An 18,665-nucleotide genomic window follows, 5' to 3' on the forward strand; every position below is an offset into this window, starting at 1 on the left:
TGACTTGGGGTGGAATTCCCAGGAGCACAGTCTTCTACACATTTAGTCCCACCCTCCTGGGGAGAATGTGGACTTTAGAGCACAGTCAGATTCCTGTGACGGCTCTACTTTTAAGGTACCAGGGGGGTGTACATGGCTTCATACACTGAACCTCGGTTTTCTATCTGTAAAATGGGGTACTGATCTGCCTTCTGAGATTGCACAAGAAAGTCGTCTAGAAGACACATTCACCAGAGCCTCCTGAACGTCGTGGCCCCCCGCCTGTCCCTCTCCTTTAATCATGGGCTATCTGACTATCTCCCCAGCACTGACCTCCTCCTTCCCCTCCACATTTTAGTGACTCTCTTTGTGCCTTCCTCTAACACTTGTCCTGCCTTTCTCCTCCTTTCCTCTTCCTTCCCTACCCATCTTCCTTCCCCTCACTGTCCTCATCTTCCTTCAAGACCTGATGTATTGCTACCACCTCCAGGAGGTCTTTACCGATCAGCCCAGGAAGAATCCATTGCTCCCTTTTGGGGACCTCGTGTTTGTTTATGTGTCTGTGCTATAAGTGTTCCCTCTGCTTCATATTATATCTTATTGCCTCTGGCCCAAGCCTGTGTATTTCTTGAGGGTGGAGCTTTATCTGGGCACCTCTGAGGGCTGCATATCTAGCAGATGGCCTGGTACCCAGTAGGTGCTAAGCAATACAGAAATGTATCCTCACCACAGTACACTGGGCAGCCCTAAGCATGGACGGCTGCAATAAACTTGCATCACCCTAGAAGGAACAGACTGAAGACAGAGAAAGGCTAGCATTTGCATCTTTGCATAAAGCTACTCTGCCTCATTTATTTCACCCAGTCTCCCAGCCACCCCGTGAGGAAACTTAGCAAGGATGCATCTGCTGATGAAAACAACAGTAGCTCAGATGGAGGTCACTTGTGTGAGGGCACAGCCATGAGAGCTTTCAAAAATTGTTTTCTGAAGCCATAGGCTGTTTTTCTTTCACTACACTGCATGTGCCCCTCCAAGTAGGAATGATTTGGTTTTGATGGTAGTGGAGTTTTAATTTCCTGTCTCTTCTTATCTACACGCAAGATTCTGGTTCTATTCCCAGACCCACAGATATGCAGGGAGAAGCTTTCTCCCCCCAAGTGTCAGCCCAGTAAGAGACTCTCGTCCTGGGGTCCATGCTGGAGGTCCTTGAAATAACACACAGAGTAACACATTTTTACTTGTGCCAACCTCACATTGAAATTTAGCTTTTCCTTCTGTTACAGACACAGGTATGCTAACAGCACCTGTGAGTCTGTTCCTAATAGAAATCACATGTAGTTTTATATCCTCTTCCATTTGTTGCAGATGTCTTAAAATGTAGTTCATGCTCATCACCAGTTCCAATTTGCGGTCATTATTCCCTCTGTTACTAGACCTTTTAATGCGTCAATGAAGAAGCATATGTAATATTATATTATAGTTGGCTTTAAAAAAATGTTTTGGTAAGTGGTTTCTTTGGTAATACATTTTGCATTTGATTTTACGCATTTTAAAATGTGGCCCATTGGCTTCTGCAACTGACAGAGGGGTCCTGGGCGCTAAGTTTAGAACCTCTGTTCTCCATGCTTGGATACTTTTTAGGGTGAATGAAAGCAGACTTCTGTTAGTAACTACAACCAGAACAATAAAAGCTAGTGTATCAGTGGGGCGGTTCACATCACTTTGCATTTATTCAGTTACTCATTTGTTCATTCGTTCATCAGTCCAGTAAAAATGTAGGCGCCTGTGCAATGTTCCAGTGACCAGACTGTAGTGAGCATATCAGAGCCCCTCCATTCATGGAACTTTTATTGCCTCGTGTAATCCTCATGGTGACCTATGACTCAGGTGTTATTATCTGTTATTTATGCATGAGGAAAACTGAGGCTCAGAGAGGCTGAATGAGTTGTTTAAGTTTTCTGAGCTAATAAGTGGCAGAGCCTGGGTTTGAGCCAAAAGCTGCTTCATGGTAGCATGATTATATCTTTGATTTGCCTGCTGATTGTGTAAGTCTCTTGATTTCCTTAAATGCAAAATGTTGAAAACAGTAGATATCCTCCCCACCCCCCCAATTCTTTCATTTCTTCCTTTTTTTTCTTGGGAAGCCACATAATGTTAGAAATCTGAGCCGGTATCATTGTGTAAGTGCAGAACCTGTAGCCCAGGGAGGGTAGAGGGTCATCTGGGGACATACAGCAGAGCGAGGCCCAGCTGGACCCCCATCTCACCCCCGGGGTCTCCAGCGGGCACTCCTCCTGCTTGGGGTCCCAGCCAAGTTGGCCCTGGGATGGTGGCTTCTCCCGGCTTCAGGCAGCACCCCCTGCCATCCCACATCCCCAGGGTCCCCCGCCTCCCTGGGCAGCAGGCACACTCCCAGCTGGGCTTTCTGAGCAGCTGCTCCCGAGAGCCCCGGGCCCTCCCACCTCTGGAGCCCATCCTAATGAGCTGCTCTCTGAAGTGAGAGCTGTGAGGACCTCTCAATGTCTCAATGACTCTGTGTGGGTATTTCATGAATAAATAATCCTCAGGCCTCCGCTTTTGTCACTGAACCTTTTTTTTTTAGAATGGTTCCTTTTTAATATGATGGTGGATTTGCAAGGGTCAGGAGAAGTGGGGTGGGTGAGAAGAATTTCTCTGAGCAATCAGAACAAGGACAGGGAGGAGGTGATGGTTTTTTGCCAAGGAATAATGGCCTCAGAGATCAGATGGATTCCACAGTCATGGTGTGTATGTTGGGAAGGGAGAGGGGTGGTCCACACATTCTCTGGTCACTCCCGGGGAAAGCCAGGTGGGACAGAATGTCCCCAGGCCACTGGCTGGTGTGCTTCAGGGCCTGACACTCTGCAGGAAAATGTGCTTTCCCCAACCCTGATGCCCAACTCCCTAGATTAGATTGGCCCCTCTGCCCTGTGCTGTCACAGAACCCTGTTCCATAGTTTGTGATTGTAGATACAGGTGTAGCCGTAGACATAGAGACAGGGATATAGAGACCAGCAACTATATTCCATTAGCAGGACTGTAAGTCCAGGAGAACAAAGCCCTTGTCTGTGTTGCTCTTCGTGTATACCTAACCTCCAGCCCCCACTGTGAGTGCTGGGTAAATATTTGTGAAATGAACAAATGTATTTCCAAATTAACAGCAGCCCTTTATGGAGGCCCTTGTTTGGGCCGGTGATGATGAGGGCATTTTTCATCTTTTATCTCATGGCTCCTGACCACAGCCCTGTGAGCTGAATAGTATTGTCCCCATTTCACAGAAGGCCAACAGACACTCACAGTCATTTTCCTTTTGTCCCCAAGGCCTCACAGCTGGTGGGCCTCATTTGTCCCTCTTCTTCCTTCTGCCTATGCTTATTCAGTGAACAGCTGCAGTACACCCAACACTCTGGGGAAAGTGAGGGAGGCAGAACCTCAACACACAGGAAGCTTGCAAGCTACTCAAAGATACAGACAGTCACAGGAAGCTGTGAGACCACTCTGCACAGCGGTATGTGTTCTTGACCTAAATTAGTGCACACCATAATTGCCGGAGGAGGGGAAATGGTAAGTGTCAGCTACGACATCAGTCTCAGACTCCCCAGGTGGGAGGGGATCTTAAGGAAGTAGGCAGGATCCTGTCGGGATGGGAGCCAGACACGCTGGAGCAGAGACCCTGGCTCTGCTATGACTGCCTGACGTGGGGCAAGCCCCTCAGAAGCACCAGGCCCTGTCTGTCGTGTGTGCATTTCCTTTTTAACCAACAAAATGGGGGTAAGAATGGCACTGTCTCATAGGGCTATGGCAAACATTAATGAGATAATCCACATTAAGTCCAAGTTCACACGTCTTAAATTCTCAGTAGTATCAGCCAGTGTCACTATCACCATGATATTTACAGCCCTCCTGGGTGGCTTGATTCTCCTCCACCACAATCCCGGAAAATGGCCATCCCTCCTCAGTGTGCATCCCTTCTGTGGCCCCCAGCGGGACCTTGGGGGATGGTGTCCCCATTGCTCAATCGCTCTGACTTTAGAAAAGCCCAAATCTGCCGCCCTGTGGCTTATGCCCACTCACCCCTGCCTGGAAGCCTTTTACCAACTCATCTTGATAAAGCAGGTGCCATATGCCCACCACTCTCCTAACACTACCTATGTTATCTTCAGCTGGTCTCAAAACAGCCTTAATCTTCCACATGGTGCCTCAGTTTCCTCTATAGAATGCTCCACTTCTATAAAAGATGGTCATATGTTTTATATCATTGTGTTTTTATGAGGATTAAGTACATTGATACATATAATACTTGAAACATTTCAAGCATATTATGATCTATAAGCTTTAACTATTATTGTTGTTTTTATTGCCATCATGATTTTTATAAAATACTAATCAATGTCATTCATCTACATCAAAGCAGGGTCTACTTTTAGAACAGTTTAGTGGCCAGCCATAGTTCGCAGCGTGAAGTCCAGAATCACTTGGGCCTAGCACACAAAACCTTGTCTAGCTTGCCTCCTGGCATCCCGTGCTGCCTGTCCTTGGCCACTCTCCACCTTTGCTCAGCACTCCTGTCTCCTGGCATTGACTGAAGTTCCTCCAATCAGGGTATACCCTCACCGACTTTGAGGCCTTAAGATAATTCTGTTTCCTCTGCCTAGAATACTCTTGTCCCGTACCACCCTCCTTTATTTGGTTAATTCCTGTGGGCCCTCCATGTCCAAGGTCTGACTTGAGGGAGGGGTGCTCTTCTTTATGGTCCGAGGGTCCCAGTTACGTAGCTAGGCTAACTTTTTATTTGTTTTTCTGCCTGCCTAGCACACGCTTTGCCACATCTATTCCTATGCCTCCCAGAAACCAGCCCAGGACCCAAAAGAAATTAGGCAACAAAGAAAACGATTAAATGAGTAAAGGGACAACATGAGGGCCCAGGTCCTCCTCTCCTTCTCTTACATTCTCAAGTCACAGTTCTTGCAAATGTGAGGGACACTCACATGGCACCAATGGCTACCAGTTATTGGGTACTTCCTGTGTAAGGGACATTTTACATATATTATCTAATTTATTTCACATGCTAACTCTGTCAGCTAAGGTATTAACATCCTCATTTTTCAATAAGAATATGGAGGCTCAGAGTTTCAGGGAATTGCCCAAGGCCACCTTCTAGTGAGTGGACCTGGGAGACCAACCTGTCTCATATCCACTATTCTACGTTGCTGCTCATGCTGCTGGGAGTCAAGGCTCCCTAAATCCCAAGGCAGGAGGGCAGCTTGATCCCCATCAAGCAGCTGTACTCCCTCCCTCCCCCTCCCTGCCATGGAGCTCAGGACACAAGGCTGCCTGTTATCAGAGAATGATTAGCCTGTACCCATGGGGGGCTTGTCACTGCCTGGCCCTGAGTCATCCATTCACACCTCTCTATGAGTGACACAGACCTTTCCTAGTGTTTATTAACAGCAGGCCACGTCAGCATCTGTTCCCAGCTGCACTGCCTAATGCTCACCCTCTATGGGGCTCAGCTGAGTCGGCCAGTGGACCCCAGGTGATGCATCTACACTTGCGCAGTCAGGTGGGGAGGGGATGACAGCCACACTCAGCCTGGTGGGGTATGGCTGACTCAGTTCTGAAACGAGTATTATCAGGGTGGGGGGAAAAAAGAATAAGGATGCCAGAGCTGGAAAGGTACATGGAAAACATCTTGGACAGCATCTGGACTTAGTAGGTACAGAAACAAAGACAAAGGAAAGTCTTAAGAATATCAGTTCAGCAACTGGCATGCAGTAGGCACACAACTGTTTGCTGAATGAATGAATGAAGAATAGATTCACATTGAGTTGTAGAGTTTGGAAAACACATTTATATGCATCATGTTATCACATTCTCATAAGAATCCTACATGTGCTATTCTCATTTTACAGATGGGAATACTGAGGTTCAGAAGAAATTTCATATAGGAAGAAGAATGTGGGTTCTGGAGTTGGACAGACCTGGGTGCATATCCTAAATCCAACACCGACTTGCAGGGTTTTCCCATGTAAAACAGGAAATAGCCGTGTAGCCTGCAGTGTCTTGCTGTAAATACAGTTTTATTGAAACATAGCCATGCTCATTAATTGCATTTGGCATATTATCATTGCATATTCTCCATGGCTGCTTGTGCACTATAAAAGCAGAATTGAGTCATTAGGACAGAGACTGTATGATTTACAAAGCCTAAGACATTTTCTTTGATTCCTATATAGAAAAGTTTGCCAAACCCTGTTCTGCCTGGGGTGTGTTAGGTACTTAACTAATGTTGGTCTTTTCTCCTCTCAGATGAAGGAGAAGTGGCTTTATTATGGTCCTTTTTCTAAGACTTTACAGGCCTGTGAATACTGCAGTGCCTGGAATTGGAAAAGCTGGTGTGGCGTTAGGAGCACTGGAGGAAGAGCCAGGCAACAGGGTGTTCTAGTCCTGGCTCTGTCCTGTGTGAGCTTGAGGACACCCCTCTGAGCCAGGAGTAGTGGCTCGAGTGTCCCCCCAAGATTCACGAGTACCCAGAACCTCAGAATATAACCTTGTGTAGATATAGGGTCTTTGCCAATGTAATTAAGATAAGGTGAGAACAGATTAGGATTGGTGCCAAATCCAGTGAGTGGTGTCATTGTAAAAAAGACATGCAGACAGACACAAGGAAGAGAGCCATGTGCCCATGGAGGCTGAGACTAGAGTGAGGAGCTACAAGCCAAGGAGAGCTAAGGGCTGCCGAGAGCCGCGGGAAGCTCTGAGGAGGCAAGGGAGGATTGTCCCCCAGGGCCTACAGAGGCAGGCTGGCCCTACTGACACCGTGACTGGGACTTCCATCCTCCAGAACTGGGACAGCGTAAGTGTCCGCTGTTTTACGGCCCCCAGTTTGTGCTGCTTGTTATAGCATCACCAGGCAACCAAGGCACTGCATGTCCCCCTCTTTATGCCAGCGCGGGTGAGGCTGTGTGGCGTGCGCATGGGCAGGAGGCCGAGGTTTGCAAAGGGCGCACAGGCTCCGCCCCTCCAGTTCTTCCTCCTCTTAAGATACAGAGCGGCTGGGTACAGATTTCTCTGGGCTTTTCTGTTAGGAGATCTCTGACTTGCCCTGGGGCGCAAAGCAAGTTGGGAATCAGAAACGTGGCATGGAGCCGCTCAGGGTCGGACGTCAGGCGCACTTGCATGCTGCCCTGGCCTCACAGCTTCAGACCCGAGCGAACCAGGACAAGCGACATAACTCACCACGACCCAGTTTCTCCACTTGCACAATGCGAGTAAACGTGTATATACACCTCACCAGGGCTATGGTGACAGTCAGAGGAGACAGCACAGGAAAGGAGGCCAGCGCAGTTCTCTGTGCAGAGCGGGTGCTCCGGGCCTCCGACACGGTGGTGGTGGTGGTGGTGCTGATGGCGATTCCTGGAGAAGCTGGGGCTCCCACCGGGATCTCCCTGTCACCCCAGCGCACCTCCACTCCCAGTTGCTTTTCCCTTGCTCCCTCTGCCCCTGCTATTGGGGCAGCTCTAAGCTCCAGCAGACCCCGAATCCTGGGCCCAGCCCCTGGGATGACGGACTGAGACCTGAGTGAAGAAAATGCCAGCACCTGCCTGGAGCCCCTTCTCTGCCTTGCGACGAGACTCCTCATTTTCCCAGCCTGACACAGTCACTCCAGACTCAGTTACAGCCCCTGTGTCAGGCCTTTGTGTTTTAAATAACGTTCCTTCATGTAACTGGTGTTTATGCTGAATCAATCCTCTTAAAAGCTAGCAGCCTGCTTATTTGTACAGCCGGAGCTGTCTCCAGGCCCCGCGGGAAGGTGACAGGTTTTGCTTGTTTTTCTCTTCTCTCCCTTTGTTTCTCTGTCTCGGCTCGCCTGTCTCCTGTCCACTCACACAGTCTTTTTCTTCACTTGCATTCTCTTTCTGACTCTATCCCCTCCCCCTCGCCCTCTCCCCCTCTCCTCTGTATACATTCGTTGTTACCTTGATGTGTTTTCCTTTGTGAATTTCTGCGTTTCCTGCTCCTGTTTCTTTTTCTCCTAATCTTGTTCTTCATTTTGCCTCATTCCTTATGCTTTCTTGGCCTCCAACTTCCTCTCTTTTAATTTCCTAGTAACTCTCCTCTGCGTCTTTCTCTGTTTGCCCATCTGTCCATCCATATCTATGCGCCTGTCTCTGTCCACCCATCCATTCATCCACCCATTCATCTATCTTCCGTGTTTTTGCCTCTCAGTTTCTCTTCTTTCTTTCTAGTGTTTTCTGTACATGTTTATCTCTTTTCTTGCTCTCATGCTTTCTCAGATGATCTCTTCCTCTGTCTTTTTCTCATCCTCTCACTTCCTTCTCCTCCTCCTGCTAAGGATATTAATATTTTAATAGCCTTAATCTCTTCCCAGGATTCTTGCTCCTTTCATGATTCAAAAGTGGCAAACCGCCCAGAGCTTTCAGCTAGGAACTGTTAATTCTCTTCCCCTGTCCACCTGTCACCCTTATCTCACGTGCACCAAGTTAGGAAGTGAGGGATAATCCGGCACCTCCTTGCATCTTCTCATTTGTCCCCATACTACAGCTGTGAGCCTGAAGGATTTGCGGTGGGAACCCGGAGGCCGGGGTGGGCAGGGGAGTGGACTGTTGGAGAGACTTTTGATAAAACTACTCATTGATGGAGACTTCACCCAGGCCTTCTGGTGTTTTCTTTGTTTCCTTTTGAAAATATTTACTTGCACAAGTTCTTACCAGACCCTGTGCTGGAGGCTAGAAAGGGGTGTGTAAGTTTTGAGCCCTTCCCTCAAAAACTCTCTGGGGAACTGAAGAGCTGATGATTAAGATCAATAAGATAACAGATTTACACAATGAACTGGAAGGGTAAAGGAATTATTTCTGTTTGAGGGAAGTAGAGAGCTTTCACAAAGGAGTCATAATCCATTCTTGGGAGGTAAGGACTGCCCAGTGTCACTGCTGCATCCCTAGGGCCTAAAATAGTGCCTGGTACCTATGAAGCACTCACTAAGCAGATGCAATATGTGAACGAATGGATGAATGAATAATGAATGAATTTGAATAGTTCTGAAGGATTCTCGACATTGTCAGGGAGAAAAGGTAGAGAGGAGCATCCCAGATAGAAGAGCAGGACTAAGATTCAGAGAGATGAGGGTCAGACTAGTATCCCCTCTCCAAGGCTGACCTACCCATCTCCCAGATAGTGCCTGATGGCACACGGCTGTGTCCCTCACTGGGCATTGACTCCAGCCACAAACAACTGTCTCATCGAAGGAAGCCCCCTTCCAGATGGCAGCCCTTAGCCAGTGGCAGGCTGATGTGTGGTGCAGAGGACTGGACCCCTTGCCTCCATTCAGGGCATCCCTAAAGGGCTATGCCAGCTCCAGAGCTCCCCTCAGGACCGACTGAGGCTTCAGAGCCACATGGCATTAATCACACTGGAAGTCAGCCTCTCCCTTGCCCAGTCCTACCTTACTCACTTCCTATGAATATCCCCCAAAAGGCCTCCTCTATAAGCCTGCCATATGCAACTCTCTGTTTCAGAGCCTTTTTTCAGGAAACCTGACTTCAGATGGCCTGTTTAGGGAATGAGAAGGGGCCTGTGACCAGCAGATAGAGGATATGAAGACAGAGTACGTATAGGTAGGCGGGTAGGTAGGAAACGATTATGAAGGACCTTGAATGCCAAGGAAAAACTAAATTAGATTTTCTTCTCTAAAGAATGGAGACCTATTGATCACTGGGGTGTCTGTCAGAGCTGGGATTTTACCAAGTTCACTAGCTGTAAGTATAAAAGGTGGAACAGAGCAGGTAAGCATGGAGAAAGGAAATAAGCCAGCAGACTTATCCATCTGGAGCTGCAAGCCAGAGGATGGAAAGAATGGAGAAGGGGTAAAGGATGGTACAGAGACATGACCAGTAGTGTTTACTGGCCACTTCCTGCACCAAGGGAATATCCAGGAAAAGTCCTTCTTTCACAGTTTTCTGTTCTCTGAGTCATCTATCATGGAATAATGTGGTGCCCCTTATCACTGCCTGTGGTGCCACTTTAGTATCTTCAGCAATTGTGGGCATCATAGAGGTTCCATTGCTGATATTCCTTATTTGGAGCCCTTTCTTCAGAAAACAGCATCTCAAAACTTCTGTCTGTATCTCTCATCAAATAGAATCTTAGCAGATCCATGGATTATGGTATCTAGTCCAGGTTTATCCCTCGGGAGCCTCATTTGGGAGATGTGATATATTGGCCTAGAATCCAATGTGTTGGTTCTGCTGTCTGTAGGCTGTGTAACTTGGGCAAATCCCACACCCTTTAGAGTTTCAGTTTATATCCACAAAGTCAGAATGATAGCAATGTGCCCATTTTGCAGAGTTGCTATGGAGAGGTCTGGAATCTGTAGAAACATACCATTTCAAGTTCAGAGTTGTGTAGCGGGAAGATCTTTCTCTTTGGACTCTGATGGAACTTGGACAGAAACTTCAATTCTTCCACAATACAAACTGGATGGCCTTCCGCAGGACACTTCACCGTTCTGAGCCATAGTTCGTTTACTGGTAAAATGGAAATCTCATGCCTACCTTCCAAAATTATAAGGATTAATGAAATAAAGGGATCAAAGTTCCAAGTACATTCCCCTTTATCATAGGTAGATATACATCATGTCATATGATGACAGACCTATTGAATTTTTTTCTTTTCATTTTAAATATGTACTTGTATCATATTCTTGATTACAAACATAATGATGTCAAGTGTAATGGATGCGTATTTAAATTGTTTAAATCCTAATGATACATATGTCCCTGGGGTTTAACCATGCTCTTTCTTTCAAAGGGAAGAAGCGATGCTGTCCACATACTTTGAAACCATCAATGACCTGCTGTCCTCCTTTGGGCCAGTCCGCGACTGCTCTCGGAACAATGGGGGCTGCACGAGAAACTTCAAGTGTGTGTCTGACCGCCAGGTGGACTCCTCGGGATGTGTGGTGAGTGATGCAAAGCTCCTTGCTGAGGTCCCTCCTTGTATAGGAGACGTGGCCAAAGGGGATCCCACTGCTCATAGCTCCTGCCTCTGTGGCCTCTGGCACCCCAGGCTGCCTTGATTTCCTCATCTGTAAAGTAGAATAATTAAACTTATCTCATGGAATTGTTGGACGAATGAGATGAGGTCTTAACTCTTTAGTGCCCAATAGATAATAGGTCCTCGGGAGCTCCTGACTTCAGGAAACTTATGGTGCACTTGGGTGTGAGATAGGACATGCCTTAGTTCTGTGAACACAGCGGGGAGCATGCCGGCACCATGTCCAGCAGAGAAAGTTTCTGCTGAGACCTGAAGTTTGTAGGCTTTCTGGGAAATTTGGTGTTGGAACTGACCTCAAAAGATGAGTTAACTTATGGGGAAAAGAGTGCAGATGGCAAGCTCTTCTGTCCAGGCAAAGGCATGGATGGGAGATGGTGGCCTTGTTTGCCTGGAGCTTTAGCATATCTTGTGGGATAAGGGCACAGAAGATAATGTGGAGATCTTTGTTGCCTGTAGAAAATTGTTACAAACTGCATGATTTGTTTTATAGGAATCACCTAGGGTGCTTGTTTAAAATCTAGTGTTCCACACCAGTAACTTTGATTCTGTAGAGGGCGTTGGGTCCCAGAAACCTGAATTTGTAACCATTTAATGAGTGCGTATATGTGTGGGATGGGGGCAGTAATGTCTTGGAATTTGTGTGGGATGGGGGCAGACATGTGGGAAACATTGCCCTATAGGCTGAACCCCTTGGTCTGGCATTCAGTGCCTTCTTGATGTGGCCCTTTCTAATGTGTCCATCACTGAACTTCACTCTACAGTGTAGCTAGTGGGGCGAATTAGATGTAGTTCTCTGAACATACTTACCTGTTTAATGCCTCAGAGACTTTATTCCCACCATTCTTTTGCCAGCATGGATTGCTCCCCCGGCCCATGTAGCAAACGAGTGGCCCTCTTTCCAGATCCATCTCCTTTAAGAAGTCTTTCCCATCCCCCATTTGCAGAAGTACCATGCTCTTCAAAGGATCATGCTTATGTTTTCCTGTACTCACATCCGTCACCTGTGATGATTGATAACACAAACTGACTTTTTTCAAGTTGATCTCACCCAGTAAGCTGAGGAGGAACCCAGAGCATCTATTGATTTAACTCAGCACCCCATTAGTACCCATCTCAGTAAATAAGGAAGGGAGGAAGGGAGAGAGGGAGGGACAAAGAGGTCTGGGATGGCAATTCCTGCTCTGGGCTAGGCTCTCTGGAAGAGACCAAAGGAAGGAGAATACATAATTGGCTCTTAGTTTGCCAGGAGACCAGTACAAAAAAGAAGCTTTAGAGAATGAGGTGATGCAATGAAGTTGTGTTTTAGACTGAAATATCAACATATCTTCAGAGGTGGTTGGGCAATTAGAGATTTTATTGATTAGAGTTCTTAGGATTGTAAGTGACAGAACCTCAACTCAGACTGGTTTAGGCAAAAAGAAGAAATATATTGCTCAAATGGAAGTCTAGTCACAATAGGACTGGGGGACTCAAACAGTGTCGTTGCGATCCCTCTCTTCTTAGTTCTGCTTTTCTAAGCACTGTGCCATGCTCTGGCCCACCACACTGTCCCCCTTTAGTGAGTCCTGCAGGACAAGAACATCTCTTTCTAGTTCCTCCAAATAAAGTCACAGGATTCCATCTCTTTGGTCCTACTTGGCTCTCATGCCCATCTCTGTACCGATCACAGTGGTCAGGAGGAAGGATTAGGCTCATCCCAGCACCAGTCATACCTGGGGCTTGGGCCAAGTAGCAGCTGCTCCTAAAATTCCTGGTAATGAGTTGGCACAAGGCATAGACTCTCAAAGAAAAGTAGGGTGCTTGCAATAGGAAAAGAAGTTGTAGATACTAGGTGGGTGTGCATCAGCAGCTGTTTGTTTCAGAGTGTCGCAACATCACCCTTCATTCTGCATATTACAACACTGAGGCTCAGGGATGGAGAAGAAGATTCCCCCAAGTCCTAGAGCTAGGCAGTGGCCAAACAACTCAAAAGGACGTCCCACAGCATCTGTGTGGCCTCCAAAACATGTGGCTGGCATTTCTGAAAGGATTAAGTTGTCTCAGTTCCCTTTTCTATCTGTTCTCTTTCCTGAACTAATTAAGCTCCTTGCCCTTGATGACAGAAGTTCCAGAGAATGAAACCTCAGAAACCAGAAGGGTGTGTGTGTGTGTGTGTGTGTGTGTGTGTGTGTGTGTGTGTGTGTGTGTGTGTGTGTGTGTGTGTGTGTGTGTGTGTGTGTGTGTGTGTGTTTCTAGGCAGGAATCATCTCTTTTTCCCCTCTCGTTAAAATAAACTAGGAAAATGAAAAGAGAAAGAGCATTCATTCCCTGGAGGTGAAGAGAAAATTTCAACAGCCTGATGAGGTTGTCAAGGACTTTCCTTTCCAGATTAAGGATCTAACGTGAAAGCTACAACTTAAGCGCTTGACGGACTTAAACTCTCCTCCGTGCCTTCAGGATAGACAGGGTAATACCCACTTCTACACTGAAATTTAATATCTCACCCATTTCTGTGTAGATTCCACATCATGCCTGCAAAGAAACTTTTTCTTAGAACCCCTCTTCTAAAAAGCTCTATCTGGCAAAAGAAAAAATAATAATGCCTTACATTTTTAGAACATTTTAGAGTTCTCAAGGCATGTCTATGTCCAATAATAACTCACCTTCACAACAAAGCCGAAGTAGGTTCCCTCATTATACGGGAAGCAGGGTGATATTCCAAGGTCTCACCACAAGGGGGCAGGATGGAGGCCCAAGAACATGGCTTAATCGTGTTCCTCATGCCAGACCCATTTTGGTTTGCTCTCCTATGGAGCCGAGAGGATGTGGTAGCACAGTACCTTGGAATGAAGGCTCTTAGTCTGGTCTGAGTGAATCATGCTAAGCTCTGACTTGGTCACTGGTGAGTTTTTGAGTCAACATTGTCCTCAGTGGCCTCAGTTTCTTAATCTTTCAAAATGGGGCAATAGCTTTTGATCTCGTAAGTTTTTTGAAAAGTCAACATAACTGGAAATGATTTGGGACTTACAAAGTGGTCCTTTAGTGTGTGAATGATGAAACCACAGTTATTGACTTTTTATGTAATGGATATGATATATGGGGCCCCAAAAATTCAGCACCACAGCATATTTGATTTTCTGTGTTTCAATAAATGAGTTTCATTTCTGTTATGCTCCACCCACTGGTAATGGAAACTTGATTCTAGTCAGTTCAGGTTTTCTGTTCCTGGCCTGTTTCTGAACATCTAAGTTCAAGGGGGCTAATGTCTGCCTAAGGCATGGGGGAATCATTACCTATTAATTCTAGCACTTGCTATTTCATCTGTCCATCACTCTCTTTCCTTTCTGGTATATTCCAGGACCCCTCAGTTCCCACATGATTTATAAGCGCATGGTCTATCCTGGCTTCTGCTGCCATGTTGGCTTCATCCACCTTGAAGTCATTTGAAGACAGCTGGGTCGCCTGTCACATAGCTTTCCCACCCCAGTGAGGGCATGAGGGACGTCCAGCAGCTCTCCTGCACCACCCGAGGGCATGAGGATTGGATCTAGGCAGACCGTGAATCATTTGTAGCTGGCTGCTTTCATGCCAAGGAAGAGTGCTCAGCCGTGCTTCCGGATGCCACATGCCCTCTGGCAAATGAGGCAGAGACCCTCCTTGCCTTCAGATCCCTCAAACGCATCTGACTTGCTCCAGCCCCATCCTCTTCAACCATCCCAAGTAACGAGCCTGGTGGGAAGAGAGCCCAGGTCTCTTTTAAGGACATCCAGTTTGATTTCCAACATTCCTTTTCCTCCGATGCAAATGATCTTTCCTGGAAGTGTGGAAGGAGGCCTGGCAATCCCCTAACACATCACAGATGCTTCCATTCTTTGATTACTATTTTACCTTCTATCTAGGCCTCAATTTCTAACCTCTCCTCTCAAAGAAAAAAAAAAGAAAGAACAATGAAGAAAGCTCATTTTGCTTGGCCTTCTGGTTCTGCTGAGCAGTCTTCCCCTGGGGTAATGTGGTCCTCGAGTTGGCAGCTGCCCAAACTGGGGAGGATCATAGGGCGTGTGGTAGGGCAGAATGGTCACTCCACAAGGATGCCCACGACCTGATGCCTGAAACCTGAGGGTGTGTTACCTTAGGTTCAAAGGGGGAACTAAATTCACATGTGGAATTAAGGTTGCTAATAAGGTGACTTTTACAAAAGGAAGATTGTCCTGAGTCATCAGGGCAAGTCCAATATAATCACAGAGTCCTTGGATGTGGAAGAGGGAGCCAGCAGAGGAGGTCAGGGGTGCAACCCAGCTAGCTTTGCACATGGCGGGAGAGAAAGACAAGCTAAGAAAGTCTCTAGAAGTCGAAAAGGCAAGGAAATGAATTCCCCCCTTGAGCTGTCAGAAGGGAACGGAACCAGCCAGCACCTTGAATTTAGCCCAGTGAGACCTTTGTTGGACCTCTAACCCACAGACTGTAAGACGACAAATGAATGATTTTAAGCCACCAAGTTCATGGTAATTTGTTCCAACAGCGGAATAGAAAACTGATACAGAATGAACAATAATGTGTAGAGGGAGGGTGATCCGGACAGTATTTGATAGAGATTTATCCTGTTATTTTGATGTTCAGTTACTTCCAGGGATACCTTCACCTGTGACCAGGGATGGGGGAAGTATCAGGAAAGGGAGGGAGCCTTGTGTTCCCCTTCAGTGTGCTAAAGAGTAAAAAATTGTTATCTATTAGGTATGGTACAAATCTGATAAGAGTAATGATGTCAGGAAGGTGCAGTTTGAAAAGTAAGCTATGGCTCTGTTTATTCTGTGTGGCAGTATAAACACTGAAAAATGTTAATCAAGATAGAGGACAAAACCAAAGAAAACTGTAAGCACTTAATCATGATATTGTGTGGAGCATATTTGCGCCATCTCTGAGCAGCTGCTGCCCCCTGAAGCATTCCGCTCATGCTCTTTCTTCGCGTTATCCCTGTTTTCCCAGCTCAGGAAGGGGGCCTTTTGATGGACTCAACCCCAGACAATCCTGTGATCAAAATCCATCCTCCTCAGTGCTTTTGCAGTGTCAGGTCACAGATCCTCTTTGCTGTTCCAATTATTATCTGTTACTGCATAACAAACCACCCCAGAACTCAGGGCCTTAAAACAACTGTTTTGTTTTGGTCACAACTTCGAGGTTCAGGAATATGGGAAGGACCCAGCTGGGTGAATTGTCTCTGACTCACGACAGGTGGGTGTCGGGGGCTAGAAGATTTGCTTCCAAGGGGACCCCTTCACTTACCTGTCTGGTGCTGGGGCTGGAACAGCCTATAGTTGATCTTGGCTCTGTGGAACTCAGCTGGGGTATCAACCAGAGCATTTGCCCCTGGCTTTTCCATGTGACTTGGGTTTTTCAGTCCATGAAGGCTGGGTTTGCAAAGGGAACAACCCAAGATCAAGTGTTCCAAGCTGCAAGGCTTCTTAGCACTAAACCTCAGGAGTCCCCGAACATCATTTCTACCATATTCCATTTGTTAAGCATGTCATTAACATCAGTGCAGATTCAAGGGGTGAGAACTGAACTTCACCTGTCCAGAGGAATAACAAAGAATGTCTGGCCATCCTTGATCTACCCATTTACCTACAGGATGGACTCACAGACAAGGGCTACCAGAGCAGGAAGGGACTCTGAAAATCTAACCAATCCAGCACTTCTCCCATTATATAGACAGAAACACAAAGGCCTGGAAAGATACATAGATTGCTCAAATTCATGCAGGGAGGCAGAGCTAGAATCAAGATTTGATCCCAAGACTCCTTCCTCCCAGTCGCACCTTCGTACAGTAACGGCCTTACAGCATCAGCTTTGCCACAGTAGAGGCCCAAAGATTTATGTAGCGATACTGCTGTTTACAGCATGGGAATGAAATGCGGAATACAGGAACATGAGCCCCACCTTGTTCTATAACCTAATTCAGAAGAGGAAATGGGTTTAGCAGGGCTGCAGTGTGGCCTTGAACACTTCTTTGTCTCTGCCCAGAAATATCTAAAGTACTGATGTGCACCTTGGAAAGAAGAGACATGGTGCAGGAGAGAATGGACCCTCACTAAGCATGTGCCGTGTGCCGGTTCACTTACGTTCATGGCAGTTAATGCGCATAGCTATCCCCCTAGATGGATATTCTTATATCCGTTTTACAAAACAGAAAAGCTAGGCAGCCATGCATAGAGTGACTGTGCCAAGCATGAGTCTCAGTACTTCACTCATGTTAACCAAATTAATTCTCACAGTCATCCTATGAGCTAGGTTGTATGGTTATCTCCACTTTGCACACGAGGGAGATGAAACTAGCAGGAAATGAGGGCATGTGAAGCAGCATGGAGACAGGGACAGGAGGGGCAGTGCTAGGCAGTTGAGGGCCTTCATAGAAAGTTAGCAGTGGGGAAGGAGCAGCCATTTGCACGCTCCCTGTATGCTGTGGATGACAGTATCTTTTAGGAGGTGTATCTAATGCCAGTTGCCGGCACTGCCTCCGAATTTGCATATTCCAAGCCAGTCCCACTCTGCCCCACCCCCTACAAGCCACGCAGCCACATTCTTCTCCTCCTTTTTCTTTTCCATTTTGACCTAAAAAGCCATCTGGCCTTCCTGCTATTAGGAGCAACTATAAGATCTCTGATTGCCCTGAGATGCTGAGAGGCGGCAAAAACATGCTGCCTTCTGAAAAGTCAAGGTGAATAAAGATAGGAATTTTCATTGATTATATAGGCCAGAAACCTCTGTGGCACCACTGAGAAGGAGCCAAAAACTGGAACCTGGTTCAGTTAGGGAGAGAGAGGCAGCTTCTCTGCATTCCTCGTCCTTTCTTCCTTTAATGACTCAACTGGACTGTGCTTAAAGGGAACAAAACTTAAGAAGAGAAGGGAAGACACACGAAGAGAACTAGCAGAGTGAGAAATCACTTTGGAGCACGGCCCGGGCCCCACTGGCCAGGGGAAGCCCGGCCCTGTCTGCCTGGTGTCCTGCCCTCCTGAGCGGCTGGAGCAGGGGGTGAGCCTTACGGGGGTTCTGGCCCTGGGAGGGGGTTCTCCTCCCCAAATATCCACTCTCGAGGCTTAGTCCTTCACTGCAGATCAGCAACAAAGGGCGTGATGGGCTCACGGTACAACCAGGATAGGTTGTGCCAGAGTCCAAAATAGGAGGAACGATGCTTGCCACATTTTTCTTCTAAAATATTTTTAGGAATATGCAAATTCAGGGGGCAAAGCATCTTTCTGGAAACTCAGAGTCTCAGGATGGGAAACCGTATTTAAAGGGTTGAGCATCTCCTGTGTGGTGTCCTCTTCAATGCGACCTCTGATGGAATAGGTCCATAGACAGAGAATTCTCTATATGCAGCTTCCTTAGTAATATTAGTTACTGATGTTACTACTGGAATCATTACTCAGCTGATGCTGTTGATAAACAAATTAGTACTATCAATAGTATCAGTACTAGTATTACTGATAGAGATACATAACAGGAGTTTATGAAGGCCGGTTATGTGCCAGACCCTGGGATATATGCTTGCAGTTTATCACCACATTAAATCCTCACAGCTACCTTATGAGGGGGCATGATTATTCTGTGATTAT

The 18,665-nt window shown here is 46.8% G+C and overlaps 1 protein-coding gene across 8 annotated transcripts in view; it reads left to right on the forward strand.

The window, feature by feature from the left end:
* The window catches only part of ASTN2 (astrotactin 2), an 836,776-nt gene that overhangs the window by 458,783 nt on the left and 359,328 nt on the right, over positions 1–18,665 (forward strand). For all 8 annotated transcript variants that reach the window (XM_073225555.1, XM_073225566.1, XM_073225572.1 and 5 more), the window contains exon 11: positions 10,828–10,978. In XM_073225555.1, coding sequence (XP_073081656.1) covers positions 10,828–10,978 — 151 coding nt within the window. The remainder of the gene's footprint in view (positions 1–10,827; positions 10,979–18,665) is intronic.

The sequence above is a fragment of the Manis javanica genome, chromosome 2, assembly GCF_040802235.1.
Source record: "Manis javanica isolate MJ-LG chromosome 2, MJ_LKY, whole genome shotgun sequence".
In the NCBI taxonomy this organism is placed as follows: Eukaryota; Metazoa; Chordata; class Mammalia; order Pholidota; family Manidae; genus Manis; species Manis javanica.